The sequence below is a fragment of the Gymnoscopelus microlampas genome (assembly GCF_963454915.1).
Source record: "Gymnoscopelus microlampas genome assembly, chromosome: 20".
NCBI classification, from domain to species: domain Eukaryota; kingdom Metazoa; phylum Chordata; class Actinopteri; order Myctophiformes; family Myctophidae; genus Gymnoscopelus; species Gymnoscopelus microlampas.
In genome coordinates this window covers 14,694,118-14,707,276 of record NC_139957.1, presented here as the reverse complement: position 1 = coordinate 14,707,276, position 13,159 = coordinate 14,694,118, and the positions used below count along the sequence as shown (strand labels likewise).

Here is a 13,159-nt window from a genome sequence, read left to right as displayed (position 1 = left end):
GTAACTAAGTTTACTTAAGTGCTGTACTTAAGTAAAATGTTGAGGTATTTACTCTAGTGGTGTATTTCCAATTTTCAGTACTTTTACTTCTACTCCACTACAATTATTTGAAAACCTTAGTTACTTTGTAGATTTAGATTAGTATTACAAACATAGGCCTACATTACCCACTTCAGACCTATACATTTTGGCCTTTGAAAATAGAAATGTGACGCATTGCGAGCGTATGTCTGCTATTTTCAAAAGATATACATGTGAAAGCTTATGAAATAGGACATTCTGCATAATGAGTACTTTCTACTTTTGGTAGGCTACTTTACCATACCAACACTTTTGTACTTTTACTCAAGTAACATTTTGAATTCGGGACATTTAGCCTACTTGTAAAAGAGTATTTCTTTATACTTTATACTTTTAGTATCAATAAAAAGGGGGGGGGGGTGTTACTTTTTCCACCACTGTCACTCTCACTGCGCATACTCGCACATGCACTTGCTGCGAGCGGCAACTTCAGTCAGAGCCTCTACTGTGAAGCACTGACAGCATCTCTGTCATCAGTGTGATGAGTCTGGAGAGGAGAGCAACACTCCACTGAATCCGGAGAGGAGAGCAACACTCCACTGAAATACTGGATCTTCCTCCGAGATCTGATCTGCAAACAGGTATGTTATCGAAACGGACCGTTATATAATTGAAATAAGAAATAAAATGCCTGATATTTTTTATTTGACTTTTTTAAAAGCGACTTAAAGACAAAGCAGTCTGTAATATAGCCTACTGGTGTCTCTTAAAAAGCACACTTGGGTGAGCTTTCAAACATAGGTCTTTACTGGTAGACAGTAGACTTAACATGTAGAACTGACGCAGATAGCACACTTCGAAGGCTTTTAAAAGGTGCATTGGATATCGGTAATCAGCACAGGTGCAAATAATGTTCCTAAGCAGTATACTGTTCTTTCACATAAAGACACTACACAGTCAACTAAAATAATTAGTTACTCAACTAATAACAACTAATTAGTTTTCAAAGCGTGGCAACCCAGCGTTATTGGCTCTTCTTCAACTGGAAGCTAATTCGCCATGTAATTTTTTGAATAAGTGATTTAGAAGTTATATTTTATAGGTTATATTGTATTGATTGTAATATGTGGGCAGCACAACTCCGCAATAATCTGGCAGAAGATTAGATTCTTTGCCCATTACGTGCATTAATAATAGCCACTACGTTTGAGGGAGCATCAAAGCGGTGCAAAAACATGGCGTTATGTCGTCAGCATTCATAACCAGTGGTGGAAACTGGAAAGTAACTAAGTAGGCTACAATTACTCAAGTACTGTACTTAAGTTAAAATATATATATATATATATATACTTTACTGGAGTAGGGCCTATTTCCATTTTTCTATACTTTTACTTCTACTCCACTATTTCTCAGAGGCAAATGTTATACTTTTATTCCTCTACAATGATTTGAAAACTTTAGTTATACTAGTTACTTTGTAGATTTTGATTAGTATTACAAAACATAGCCTACATTAACCACTTCAACCCTATATACATTTCAACCATTTGAAAATAGCAAATCTACAAACTTTGTGACACATTGTGAGCTTGTATATATGCTTATGTATGTGAAAAATAAATACTAGTACTAATAATGAAGAGCAGTGCTAAAACTCAACTGTCTCTCAATAAAGATGGGTTATTATTACAATTCCTAAAACTAACAATATTTTTTTATTAGTTTGGGAAAATGTAATAATAATAACCCATCCAGGTATTGTTAGAGGACAGTTGAGTTTATATAGCTAAGTGAACATTCATCATTGCCTCCTTGTTTGACATAGGCTAAGACAGGCATGACTGCCCTTTAACCTAATATGTAATTTCACACTGAAATTGTGTAAAATCAGTTAAATCTTTGAAAATGCATGTTATGATATACTGAAATAGGGTTGATCGTTTTTTTTTTTTTACTTTTTCAATGTAACAGTTAATGTGGTAGAATAAGATTACCTGCTGTTAATATGACCACAGTGCCTGGATAACTTCTTCAGACAGCCAAGATAAAGTAAAAATGGCTCGAGTTTAGAAAAGTAATTGTTATTTATTAACCAGGACTTTGTATCCCCAAAAATACAGTGGGCTGTTACTGTAAGCAACAGGCTATTGTAGTGCTACCTTTTGAAACCATTTCCCTTGAAACAGGATAGGCCTACTGAATAAATGCTGACACCACACCAATGTGACCACATAAATTGCTTGCGAAGAACAATATGTGCCTTTGATGAGGAATAAAGGCCCTATTGTCTCACTGCATGGCATGCTGCAAATGAAGGACAGCAACAATTCCAGGTTTAGTTGGAAGTCTTACAACAGAAGCCAGTCCTATCATCAGTAATTGCCACGTATGCTACACATGAATACCCCCAAATCAACTCCTTCGCACACTGTGGCAAGTGCACTTGACTACTCAAACAATCAATGGCATCAAATCTAGATTGCTTTTCCCCATGGCAACAGCAACTGCCAGTTTGATTGTGTGGAAAGTGGGATCACTGCATCTGTCCTGAGTGTAGTTCTGTTCAGAAAGAGCCATCAATGGCTGGAGAGTTTTAAACAAGAAGTTTTCTTCCAATTAAAATGATGATATGATATGTCTTGCCTCAAGGCACCAGGGCTACCGGTTTGAGTTAGAAACATTCACATGGCTGGTCCTCGCAGGCAAACAAAACAAAAAGAATGAATTAAAATAAAAAATGTATACACCAATTTGTTAAAATAACATAAATGATTTTAATAATTAAAGTTTATAATTTCCTATTCAGTATAGTATTCACTTTCATGATATAGAATTTACCAATGAAAATGCAACAACGCAATAACGATCACTCAAAAAATAATTGGCTAGGAAAATAACTTTAAAAAAGCTACCAAGTGTTGCCTCAGTGTTCTCTTGCTGAGTACAAACGGAGGGACGTCGGTTTAACCACTTAACCACTTAAACCCCAGCTGTTTTCAGTGAAGATATTAAGTATAGAGCGAAAACAGAAAGGTGACTAGTATATAGAGCCCTGAGGGACTCCGTTCAACAACGTATGTAATTAAAGTGGGTAGAAAATAGCCGATTTATAAGCTCACAACGCCTCGTGTAGTGACGCATTGGGAGCTTATCGATGGGCTATTTTCGTTGAATGTTGGCCCCAGAATAGGGATGCCAATGTTCAAGTGGTTGAACAGAGTAGTCCCACAGCACTGATTGTTAATTGCTCAACTTTCACAAGCTTGATTCTCTCTCTAGGATGACTGATGTAATTAATTCACTGGAACCAGGAAAGGAGGACTTTGTTGGTGGAGCAGAAGGGGATCAGGATGCAGTTTCCTTTCAGGTATGTGCTTTATTTAAGCAATAAGACATGAGAGAAGAGTACTATTACATGGTTATTGGCAATAACCACGATACAGCACAACCTCAAGTGTTTTATTGCTTTTATACAACAGTTACCAGCCAAATATAGCATATCATCTAAATGTATTCATACTGTAATTGTGGGCATTGTTTGAGGATCCAATGGAGTTAGCTGGTTTTGTCTGGTTTGATACTTTTCATTGGTTCAATATTTTTTTTATCAACACACAGACGTAAAGGGTGTTCAATAGCACTGATTTATGGAAAAAAATGCAAAAGCAGAAAAATGGAGTTCTGCTGGTTTCTGCCGTACAGCAACGATTTTGCAAGTGCCATCTCTGTTCCCCTGGAAATGCCTGGGGTCTGACTTCAGATTTGAACAACGTCAACCCAAAGCCGCCCGCGTCGACATATGTGCTTTGGTTACCGTGGTAACGATTTTGGCGTCATGACGTCATGACTTTTATCTTTTTGTGTTCTTCAAATTCTTTATTTTCCTCTGACACTGCAGATAGGACCTTGTGAACCCATTTTCTGCCATGCCGTGAGATATGTCTTCATATGTTGCCTTGTTCCTGTACATTCCTACAAGGTTACTGCGTTCAGACTGAGACGCATCTTTAGAAATCAGATTTGAATCAGATTTGAAACCACCTCTGAATGTGGCTCAAGTCGGATTTGTACAAATCGGATTCCATGTGACCTGTCTCTGTTCAGACTTCATAAAACAAATCGGATTCCAATCTGGATATGGCATAGATCTGATTTGGGCTGGATTTGGCTGCCAGTCTAAACAGGGTCTTAGTAGACTCTGAGCTGGTTATTTTGACTGCACACCTGTTGTGCATCAAGCTAATCGATGCACACAGGATAAATTATCCCTCTCCTCACAAAGAGAGGCCCTCTGACATAACAGCATGATCCATCTGCCATGTCTTGTATCTCTGATTTGCGCAGTATAACTAACAAAGTAGAAACAAAACAAGCACAACCAATGATCCAATGATAGCTTAAAGGACAACTTTGTTTTTTTACAACCAATGTTTATGTTTTAGATTGTAATTAAAGTAAATAAAAGATGAGTGTTAAAATTTTTAAATTTACTGCTTTCTATAGTTTTAGCAATTTTCACAATCTTTTTTACAGTGTTTTCACAGTGGGCGGGGGCATTCTGTCCGGTGGCTAAATATGTATTTTTTTAACACATTAACCCGGCGTTTTATTTATTATTATTTACAGTAGCTCTTCTAGCCCCCAATAACTCACATCTGGCCATCTCAGACAGCCGGACCTTTTTTATTGTGTAAAAAAGGCATATTTAGCCACCGGACAGAATGCCCCTGCCCACTGTGAAAAATATCGCAAAAAATGCTAAAACTATAGAAAGCAGTAAATGAAAAAAAAATTACACTCATCATTTATTTACTTTAATTACAAGCTAAAATATAAACCTTGGTTGTAAAAAAACAAAGTTGTCCTTTAAGTAGTTTTGCAGGGTGCACGGCTCAACAACACGCAATGTAAAACAAGAAATGCCAGCACTTACGACTCGAGTCCTTCTGGCCGAAACGCATTTGTGTCTGCCCATGCCTTATACGTACTATATCTCATAGAAGTACCAGAAGGTGAGTGACTCGTGAGTGCTGGCATTTCTTGTTTTACAAACAGTATAACTAGGCTACTAAGACATGGTAAGCAGTGGAATGTGTGTTGCTTTGGTTTCCTTCAGATTATTGCAGGCAAATCCAATTTGTTTCTCAAAAAGTGCAGTCTTTAGGAGTGTTTTCCATGCTGTTATTAGCAGGTGATCATGCCTGATTTGTGTATTCAGACAGACATTGTTAACCTATCTGCATTGGTTGTTGTGGCAACAACGTGAAATCTATAGGCATGAGTAGGCCTACGTAACAGTTCAGACAACAACATCAGCAACTGACGGAAGAAAGGAGAGCTGTCACCTCGCCCTTCATGCCTTATCACTCTAGTCATGATGCACAACTCCTTGGGAGGAGGCTGATATAACAATGTTACATGCAGCCAGCAGTCATGGCAGACATTTCTCCATTTCTTCCACACTGCTAATGTTACTGTACCAAAACCCTGCGGTCATCTGTTCCTTACGAAGGCTGTCAAGATCATGACATTTTGGATGATTGTTATACAAATAATTGCGATTTGTGATTTAATTGTGTTTTCGTAGTACTAAACATTGGAACATATACATAGAAATTACACTTTTGTTGCCTTTAAGCTTTGTAAACAAAAAATGCACAGGGCAGATATGACAAATAAATGATAAATAATAATAATTAATATACAGGCCATATACAGGATTTAAAGGGGCTACACCATGAATTAAAAAAATATATATTATATATAAATATTGCCCCCTAATACGTTTTAAACAGGTTGTAAGCCTAAAAAACATCCAGATATTTTTTCTCACAATCTGATTGTCTGTCATTCCAAGCTTTTTCAGCTGCAATACCAAAACGTCCTATTGGGCAGGGGGGAGCTACTGAGCAATTCTGTCTGGCCATCGTCAATGCAAAATCTGTGCAAGTGACATCACTTGCACAGCCATTCTGAAATGGCCTGTTCAGACACGCCCATTCAGGAAATCCATGAAATGAGCATGAATGACTGAATGTTAAAAACAAATATTTTTTTGGGTACAAGAGACACTGGGGAGCCTAAAAAATACTAAAAACCTAAAAAAAAATGAAATTCATGGTGTAGCCCCTTTAATTATTGTACAAATACATTTTCATTGAATGTTGAATGTGACGTGTTGTGAGATTGCGTCTAGATCTGCTATCTTTGCTATCATTATTAATATATTAATTTGTATCTGAGTCATAATGTCGGGGGTTTTGTCAGAGTACCTGTTGTACTGTCTGTGTCCCTTTTGTGCCCATATATGGAGATATCTGTATCTGTTGGTCTACCTGTGTACCTTTTATGCCCATATGGAGATCTCTGTATCTGTCAGGCCGTGTCCCTTTTATGCCCATGTATGGAGATCCCTGATGTCATCATTATATGCCCATATATTGGCATGCCCATATATGGGCATATCGGTTGAAGATTGCATATCTGAACTACTCGACAGCGAGCACCGTTCTCCCTTGAGTCCTTTCCAATGCGTTGGTCAGTCCCATCTGCACATGACCATATATGGGCATAGCGGTCGGATCTGTGGCTCTGGACAACCCATCTTCATACCTGTATATGCCTATATATGGGCATATCAGGTTTGTTTATGGTTATGTCTGAGTCATTGTGAGTCCTTTTAGCTTAATGTCTGACTGTACCTCGTGCTGTTTACATTTCTGACTAATAAAGTATTCAATCAATCATTCAAAAAATGCTTATATATCGGCGTATGGTGGCATGCTTATGGTTATGTTTGAGTCAGAGTGACGTGGCTGTGGTCCTGTCTATATATTCCCCATAATGCTCAAAATAGGGATTCCAGGTTGAAAGTGGTTGAAAGACAAAGACAATGACGTGGAAGTAATAATATTCAGTTAATTTCATCCAGCTGCGTTTGTAGAGATGAATTCTAACAATTCTAACAATTATGCAAAATAATTGCAATCAGCTCAAATAATTGTGATTATGTAATAATTGTGACAGGCCTAATTGCCTACTGCTGAGTCCTGCCACATTTATATTATTTGATGCCATTTCTGTTTTCATCGAAAAGTATACACTGGAGAGTGACAAGAAAGATAGGCATACCGTATAACTAATGCAGCTAACAATGAATTGCTACTGAAACGACGGATTAGTCATTTCACAGCCTCAGCCGGTCTTGGTTTCTTTCAGCTAACATCCATTATTTGTAATGTAACCTCCCGGTTATTTTTCTCAAGGTTTTGTTCTGTTAATAAATGACAGCCCAAACATGAAACATAACCTTGTCCCTCTCAACAGATCTTCCCTGGTTCCCATGAAAGGCATCCAAAGCTGTCTAAAAGGCTTCCTTCCATTGTGGTGGAGCCCACCGATGGAGCTGAAGTGGAGAGCGGAGAGCTCCGGTGGCCCCCTGATGACCCTGGCTCTTCAGAGACCCAGACAGAAAAACGGATCTGCAAACACACTGCTCACAGCACACAGGACCAGACTGCAGGTGAGGTGGCATGTGTTAGTGATATTTATTTGTGTATGTGCCAGAGAGACAACACTGTATGCATGTGGATGAATTCTTTTCTTAGCCATTATTCTATCAAATACCTTTTTGATTAATTAAATGAATAATCAAGTGCAAGAAGTGCAACATGAGCTGTATTTTGCCAATAAGTGCAAATAGATAAATCTGCTCTTCCTACTATTTCTGAAAATGTATTTAAATCAATTATGTTCTAAAATCAATTAAATGGCTTTGTTTGATTCATTGTTGCATCCCTGAGGTATGTGGAAGTGAGCTGGCATATTGTGTGTGTGTGTGTGTGTGTGTGTGTGTGTGTGTGTGTGTGTGTGTGTGTGTGTGTGTGTGTGTGTGTGTGTGTGTGTGTGTGTGTGTGTGTGTGTGTGTGTGTGTGTGTGTGTGTGTGTGTGTGTGTGTGTGTGTGTGTGTGTGTGTGTGCAACCGCACAGTTGTATGGTTCTACCATCTACCTGTTATTCTTCCAGATGAAGGGGAGTTGGAGTTTGGGGTGGATGACTGTGATGAAGAGGCATCTGGAGAAGTGGAGGACTCAAAATGAACTACATTCCTATTCTAAACTCTACTGTAACTGTGAGTGGGCCCAGACTTGAATAGATAGAGACAGTCTAAGACACAGTGATTCTCAACCTTCTTGATTTCAAGGACCCCCAGTTTTATTTGGATAAGGCCACGGACACCCATTTGATACAACACATTTTTAATCTCTGGACCCTCTGGACCCTCAATCTACACTGTAAAATCCTCAGGGTGAATGTAACTCTCAGAGTGTAATGGAACCAAATGGGCCCCTATGGGTCCATTTGGTCTATTTGGTTGTAACAAACAAATACAGCAAACAAACTAACCCATATGCCTCCCTCTTGCTCCAAGCCCTCATTGTTCAGACAAACACTGATTAACATCTGCATATTGTGACCAGAGAGACGGATGTCCCTAAACGCTGTCTTAAGTATCTAGTTCACATGTGCCATAATGCTACTGGTAGCTACTGTAACTTTTCTTTTTACATTTAACATAAATGTAAATTGCATCACTCTGATAGTAGAGACGCTGAATGCTTCAGTGACGTTCTCAGTGATCCATAGTTATAGATCCTCTTGTTGTTGATGATGAATCTGTGTTTATTTTCTAACGATAGCCAAAATGTTTTGAGGAATATAATTTCAAAAATCTGTTTCTTCATTGTGTTACACAGTGTATACAGTTTCTATTGTAGATTTGGTGTGGAAGGGAATGTAATGCTTAATTTATCATAAGGACGGTGTTGCGCACCGGAAATAACAGAAGCATAGCAATCTGCAACAAGTCAGCTTACAGATCAGCTATTGTTGGCGTGCGACACTGTACGATGAGAAATAAATTGGGCTCAATGGTTGTGACTGTTTTTTTCCTTTCTCGTCTTGTAGATATTGGACCAAAATCTTGAAACAGTCTGTTAGAGTGACTTAATAATATACAATATAGAAATAAAAACAAATAATATTTTAGGTGTTAGTAGCATCACTAGTATTTTTTTTATAATGGAAGACAATTATTACACAATAAACCTTTTCAAAATTCCTTGACCATTGTCTATTTTGTTACCACCAAGTTATTTGTGTTGTTCTAATGCTGTGTTGTAGTTGGAACCAGAGGGGGTACCTGTACTTGTACCTGTACTACTAAAAATATATGTAGATCCTGTAGATCCATCGTGTGTGTGTGTGTGTGTGTGTGTGTGTGTGTGTGTGTGTGTGTGTGTGTGTGTGTGTGTGTGTGTGTGTGTGTGTGTGTGTGTGTGTGTGTGTGTGTGTGTGTGTGTGTGTGTGTGTGTGTGTGTAAAAAATAACAAAATAACTTCAGATGATTTCCTTTTGGATTGAAAAGGTCAAGGTCACAATGAAGGTCAAAATGTGCCTACATTATTGGAAAGACAGAACAAGCAATATTGGTAGGCCGGGTTTGCATCCGCAGGTGCATTTGTTCATTCCTACTGTATGTGGTATATTTTCTCAGACAAACACTGCTTTGCCACCAGACTGGAGGCTTTGGCATACTTCCACCCTCCCTGTCCCCATTTTAGTCTCTGATTTATGTGGCTTGTCTCCTAGTTATTCAAGGAGATAAAACATCTGTTTTAACTTGGTTTCTCCCAGGCCAACCTAAACTGAATGTGCAAAAAGCCCACTTGCTTTTTCACTAAGTGAAATAATTTGAGCTCCAGGTGAAAGCAATGACTCCACACTAATCTAAAAAATATATAAATCAGATGAAGACAGCAACACAGGTTGAAGAATACTTTTTGAACCTTTTGAATGCTTTTTGAACCTTTTGAATGCTTACCCTGTTTTGTACATTCAATGTTCTCCGCTCTCTGTATCCCTTAGTTCTATCTCCTCTCGTCCCATCTCCCCATCTCTCTCTCTCTCATGTGTGCAAACAGACAGGACACAAGCTTAGTGCTGCCAAAGATAGTTTGATAGCTTGTTGAGATTGCTATCGTCGGAAACCTTGTATGTCCAAAACCTTTACTTGTCAGGAAATGGAAACATAACCTGTGTTCCAATGGATACAATGTAGTTACTATTTAGTCACAAGCTATTAATACTTTCTAGTAGTTAAATATGTATAGACCCTAATACAGACTAAATCAATATACATTTTTAAAAAATATAGCAAAATAGCTGAGCATATAGATCAGTTATTTTATATATAGTGTACACGCACGCACGCACGCACGCACGCACGCACGCACGCACGCACGCACGCACGCACGCACGCACGCACGCACGCACGCACGCACGCACACACACACACACACACACACACACACACACACACACACACACACAGATTGAAATAGAAGGTTTCTGCCCGACAGTGATAATATGGTCTTAAAGGTCAGATTGGTCTCTTGATCCAGACTGCAGGATGGATGGGTGGCTGGGTTCTCCTTTTTAGTTTTTATATATCCCCATTTTCTTTCCTCTGGATGTGACCTTTCTGATGACAGCCCTGTGAAGAGCACTTCATCGGTGCAAACGGGGTCACCCCTGGGAAAATGAAGGGCTCTGGAAAGCAAAGCTGTGAGAAGGGAAAAATGCAACACCAATTAGCTGTCAAATGTCACAAGCTGTTTTCTCAGAAAGTGACGCTATAAAATAGCCAATATACAAGTTCACAACGCAATGTGTTGTTGTGCGTTGTGAAATAAATGAGCTTGTAGATTGTCTATTTCCAGCGAAGTGATTTGGTGTACTAACTATTTTTTTATTAAGTGTAGAGGGTTTAAGTGGTTAAAGATAGCTTATACAGCGTCTTGTTTGATGGTGGACAGTTATTTTTCTATTCATGGTTGCTGAAGCACCACCAAGAGCGGAGCATTTCCATGGATTTATTGTATACTATTGCATGACTTTTACATGCAGAACTTGTACTTGCATCTATCCGTCTGTATGTCTACTGGCCTCTTTGACTGAATGTCAGTGCCTCCTTAGCTATATTTGTATCTACAGTATGTGCCTCTCTATATCTGTCTACATCTATCTACTCTATTTGTGATATTATTTCCTCATCCAGTCCATTGGCCAGTCAGCTGTTCTCTTAATTTCTCTATTATGCTATTCCTTCATCTTCAATTTCGAACAAGGACACAGTAGACAATGGCGTGTGAGCTACAGTCCACTTGCAAGTCTCAAGTGTTTTTAGCGAGGAAGTGTCTGTTTTAATGATGTCAACGTGTTCCGTACCGTACCAGGACTCTCATCTCCCTCTCCTGCTGTCATCAAACGGGTCTTTCAAATGTGTTCGTGATAGGCCAAGGTAACCCACCCACTCACCCTTCATCTCCGGCTACCTGCAGTATATTGTGTTCTTTTTTTAATGGACAGCTGGCAGTCCACTTCCCGATGTATTCCTTTGTTTAAAAAGCAGACAGGGAAGGGAAGGACCAGGCACAGTAAAGCCTAATTTATACTTACAATTGAATTAATTTTCAACTGAATGTCATGACTAAAGATTAGCCCAAAGGGTAGTAAAGCATACATGTAAGTATAGGCATAGCTTCCAACATGCACATCAAACATCTTTTTCTACTTTTTACTTTGCTGTATTACTTTACTATTGGAGCAAGACAGGACATGTGTGTTAACATCTCCAGTAATGAAAACATGAAAAACAATGAAAGAAACAAGTTAAATGTTTTTGTCTATTAAAACACATTTTTAAATATTTATGTTACACATGCACACATACTTCCATTGTGTCATTACACGATTGTAATGACACAATTGTGTGGATAATACTGTCTGTACGCATGCACGCATGCACGCACGCAGTCGCACGCATGCACACACACACATACGGCACCTCCAGGTTACTCCAGTAACCTTTGCTATGAATAGTAAATGTCACCATAATCCATTTTAGATAGGGTTGCTCCGCAGGTGGAATCCCAAGTGGGTTGGTAGGTAGAGTAAGATGAAAGGTTGCCGTTAACAGCCCTGGATGCAACGTCCATGGATCCAGGTGTGCCACCACATGCCATAGCGGATACTCTTAAATGGGCATCATCTGGAAAAAAGACTCACATGGATACTCAAAAAGCCCAAATATCATCCCTGAAGGGTTTTGTTGGTGGACTGGGGGAAGAGATGGATTCCCTTTCGGCCCTACATGTAAGAAACTGAAGGTTATCCTGTATACATTTGTTTTATAAGCAAAATGGGCCCTTTTTATTTTTGTCATTGAAGCTACGAGGCACAGAGTTGGTTATGTTGGTTTCAGGTCAGGAAGGGGTAAATGTATACCCACAAAATAAAATCCTCAGTGTTAATTTAACTCTTGAGTGCACAAATGTGCGTCCAATTTGGTTACACTTGTATACAAATGGATGAACTGCTAAACACAAACTGTAACTGCTAAACAATCTCTGAGCACACATCAACATTTTTGACTAGCGGTTTGGAAAAAATACATGGAGAGTAATTATGATGATTTTGGTTATGAAGTGATCTGTAATGAAAGTGATATAGTATGTTGTTTTGAAATTTTGAAATTAGACTAAATGTATGAGATGGTTTGGAAGTTAAAGGCAGGGCAATCATTTTAAATGCTAGATATTCAAATAATGTGGAAAAACAAACTACTTTTAATTTGGCATTCACATATACAATACATTTATTTTATAAATGTTTGGAAAAGATGTTTGAACAGCTAAATCTCCCCCACTCCCAACATTCAATAATCATAGTCAAGTTGAGCACTTTTGTGATGTCAGGAGTGGAGAGGTCCTCTGTTACCTGTTTTTTTTTTCACATGCAGCCTACCTTGTGCTGTGATTAATTTAAGAATGGATTATTTGCACTGTATAATTGGCACTTTAGCTACTTGCACAGCATGATTTGCACCGTTATATTTTGCACAGTTAATAAATGCACAGAGTCAGAGCCATGATTTTAAATATTTATTGGACTTTTCACTTTTGCTGAATATTTTAAGCTTGTACTTTCCTGTCTAGCTGAATTGGCCACTCAGCCCTGATGAGTTCCACCACCTGTGGAAATGCAAACAAATGTTTGATTGTGAATCATGATGGGG

At 38.6% G+C, this 13,159-nt stretch overlaps 1 protein-coding gene across 2 annotated transcripts; it reads left to right on the top strand.

The window, feature by feature from the left end:
- Nucleotides 1–531: 531 nt before the first annotated feature.
- On the top strand, nt 532–8,984 carry LOC311036473 (protein LBH). 2 transcript variants are annotated; one of them, XM_084045188.1, is made up of 4 exons: nt 532–662; nt 3,301–3,388; nt 7,348–7,543; nt 8,047–8,984. In XM_084045188.1, exons 2-4 carry the CDS (start codon nt 3,302–3,304, stop codon nt 8,118–8,120), a joined length of 357 nt encoding a protein of 118 aa, XP_083901314.1. In that variant the 5' UTR covers nt 532–662; nt 3,301; the 3' UTR covers nt 8,121–8,984. The 2 variants fall into 2 exon arrangements, with proteins under 2 accessions (XP_083901314.1, XP_083901315.1); XM_084045189.1 differs by having other exon boundaries at nt 610–662; nt 3,284–3,388.
- Nucleotides 8,985–13,159: the final 4,175 nt, after the last annotated feature.

Bases quoted from the DNA above. Each gene is read 5' to 3' on its own strand.
- LOC311036473 (XM_084045188.1), top strand. From the start codon at position 3,302: ATGACTGATGTAATTAATTCACTGGAACCAGGAAAGGAGGACTTTGTT. The intron at 3,389-7,347 runs GTATGTGCTTTA...CCCTCTCAACAG, and splicing joins AGGATGCAGTTTCCTTTCAG to ATCTTCCCTGGTTCCCATGA. The intron at 7,544-8,046 runs GTGAGGTGGCAT...TTATTCTTCCAG, and splicing joins CACACAGGACCAGACTGCAG to ATGAAGGGGAGTTGGAGTTT.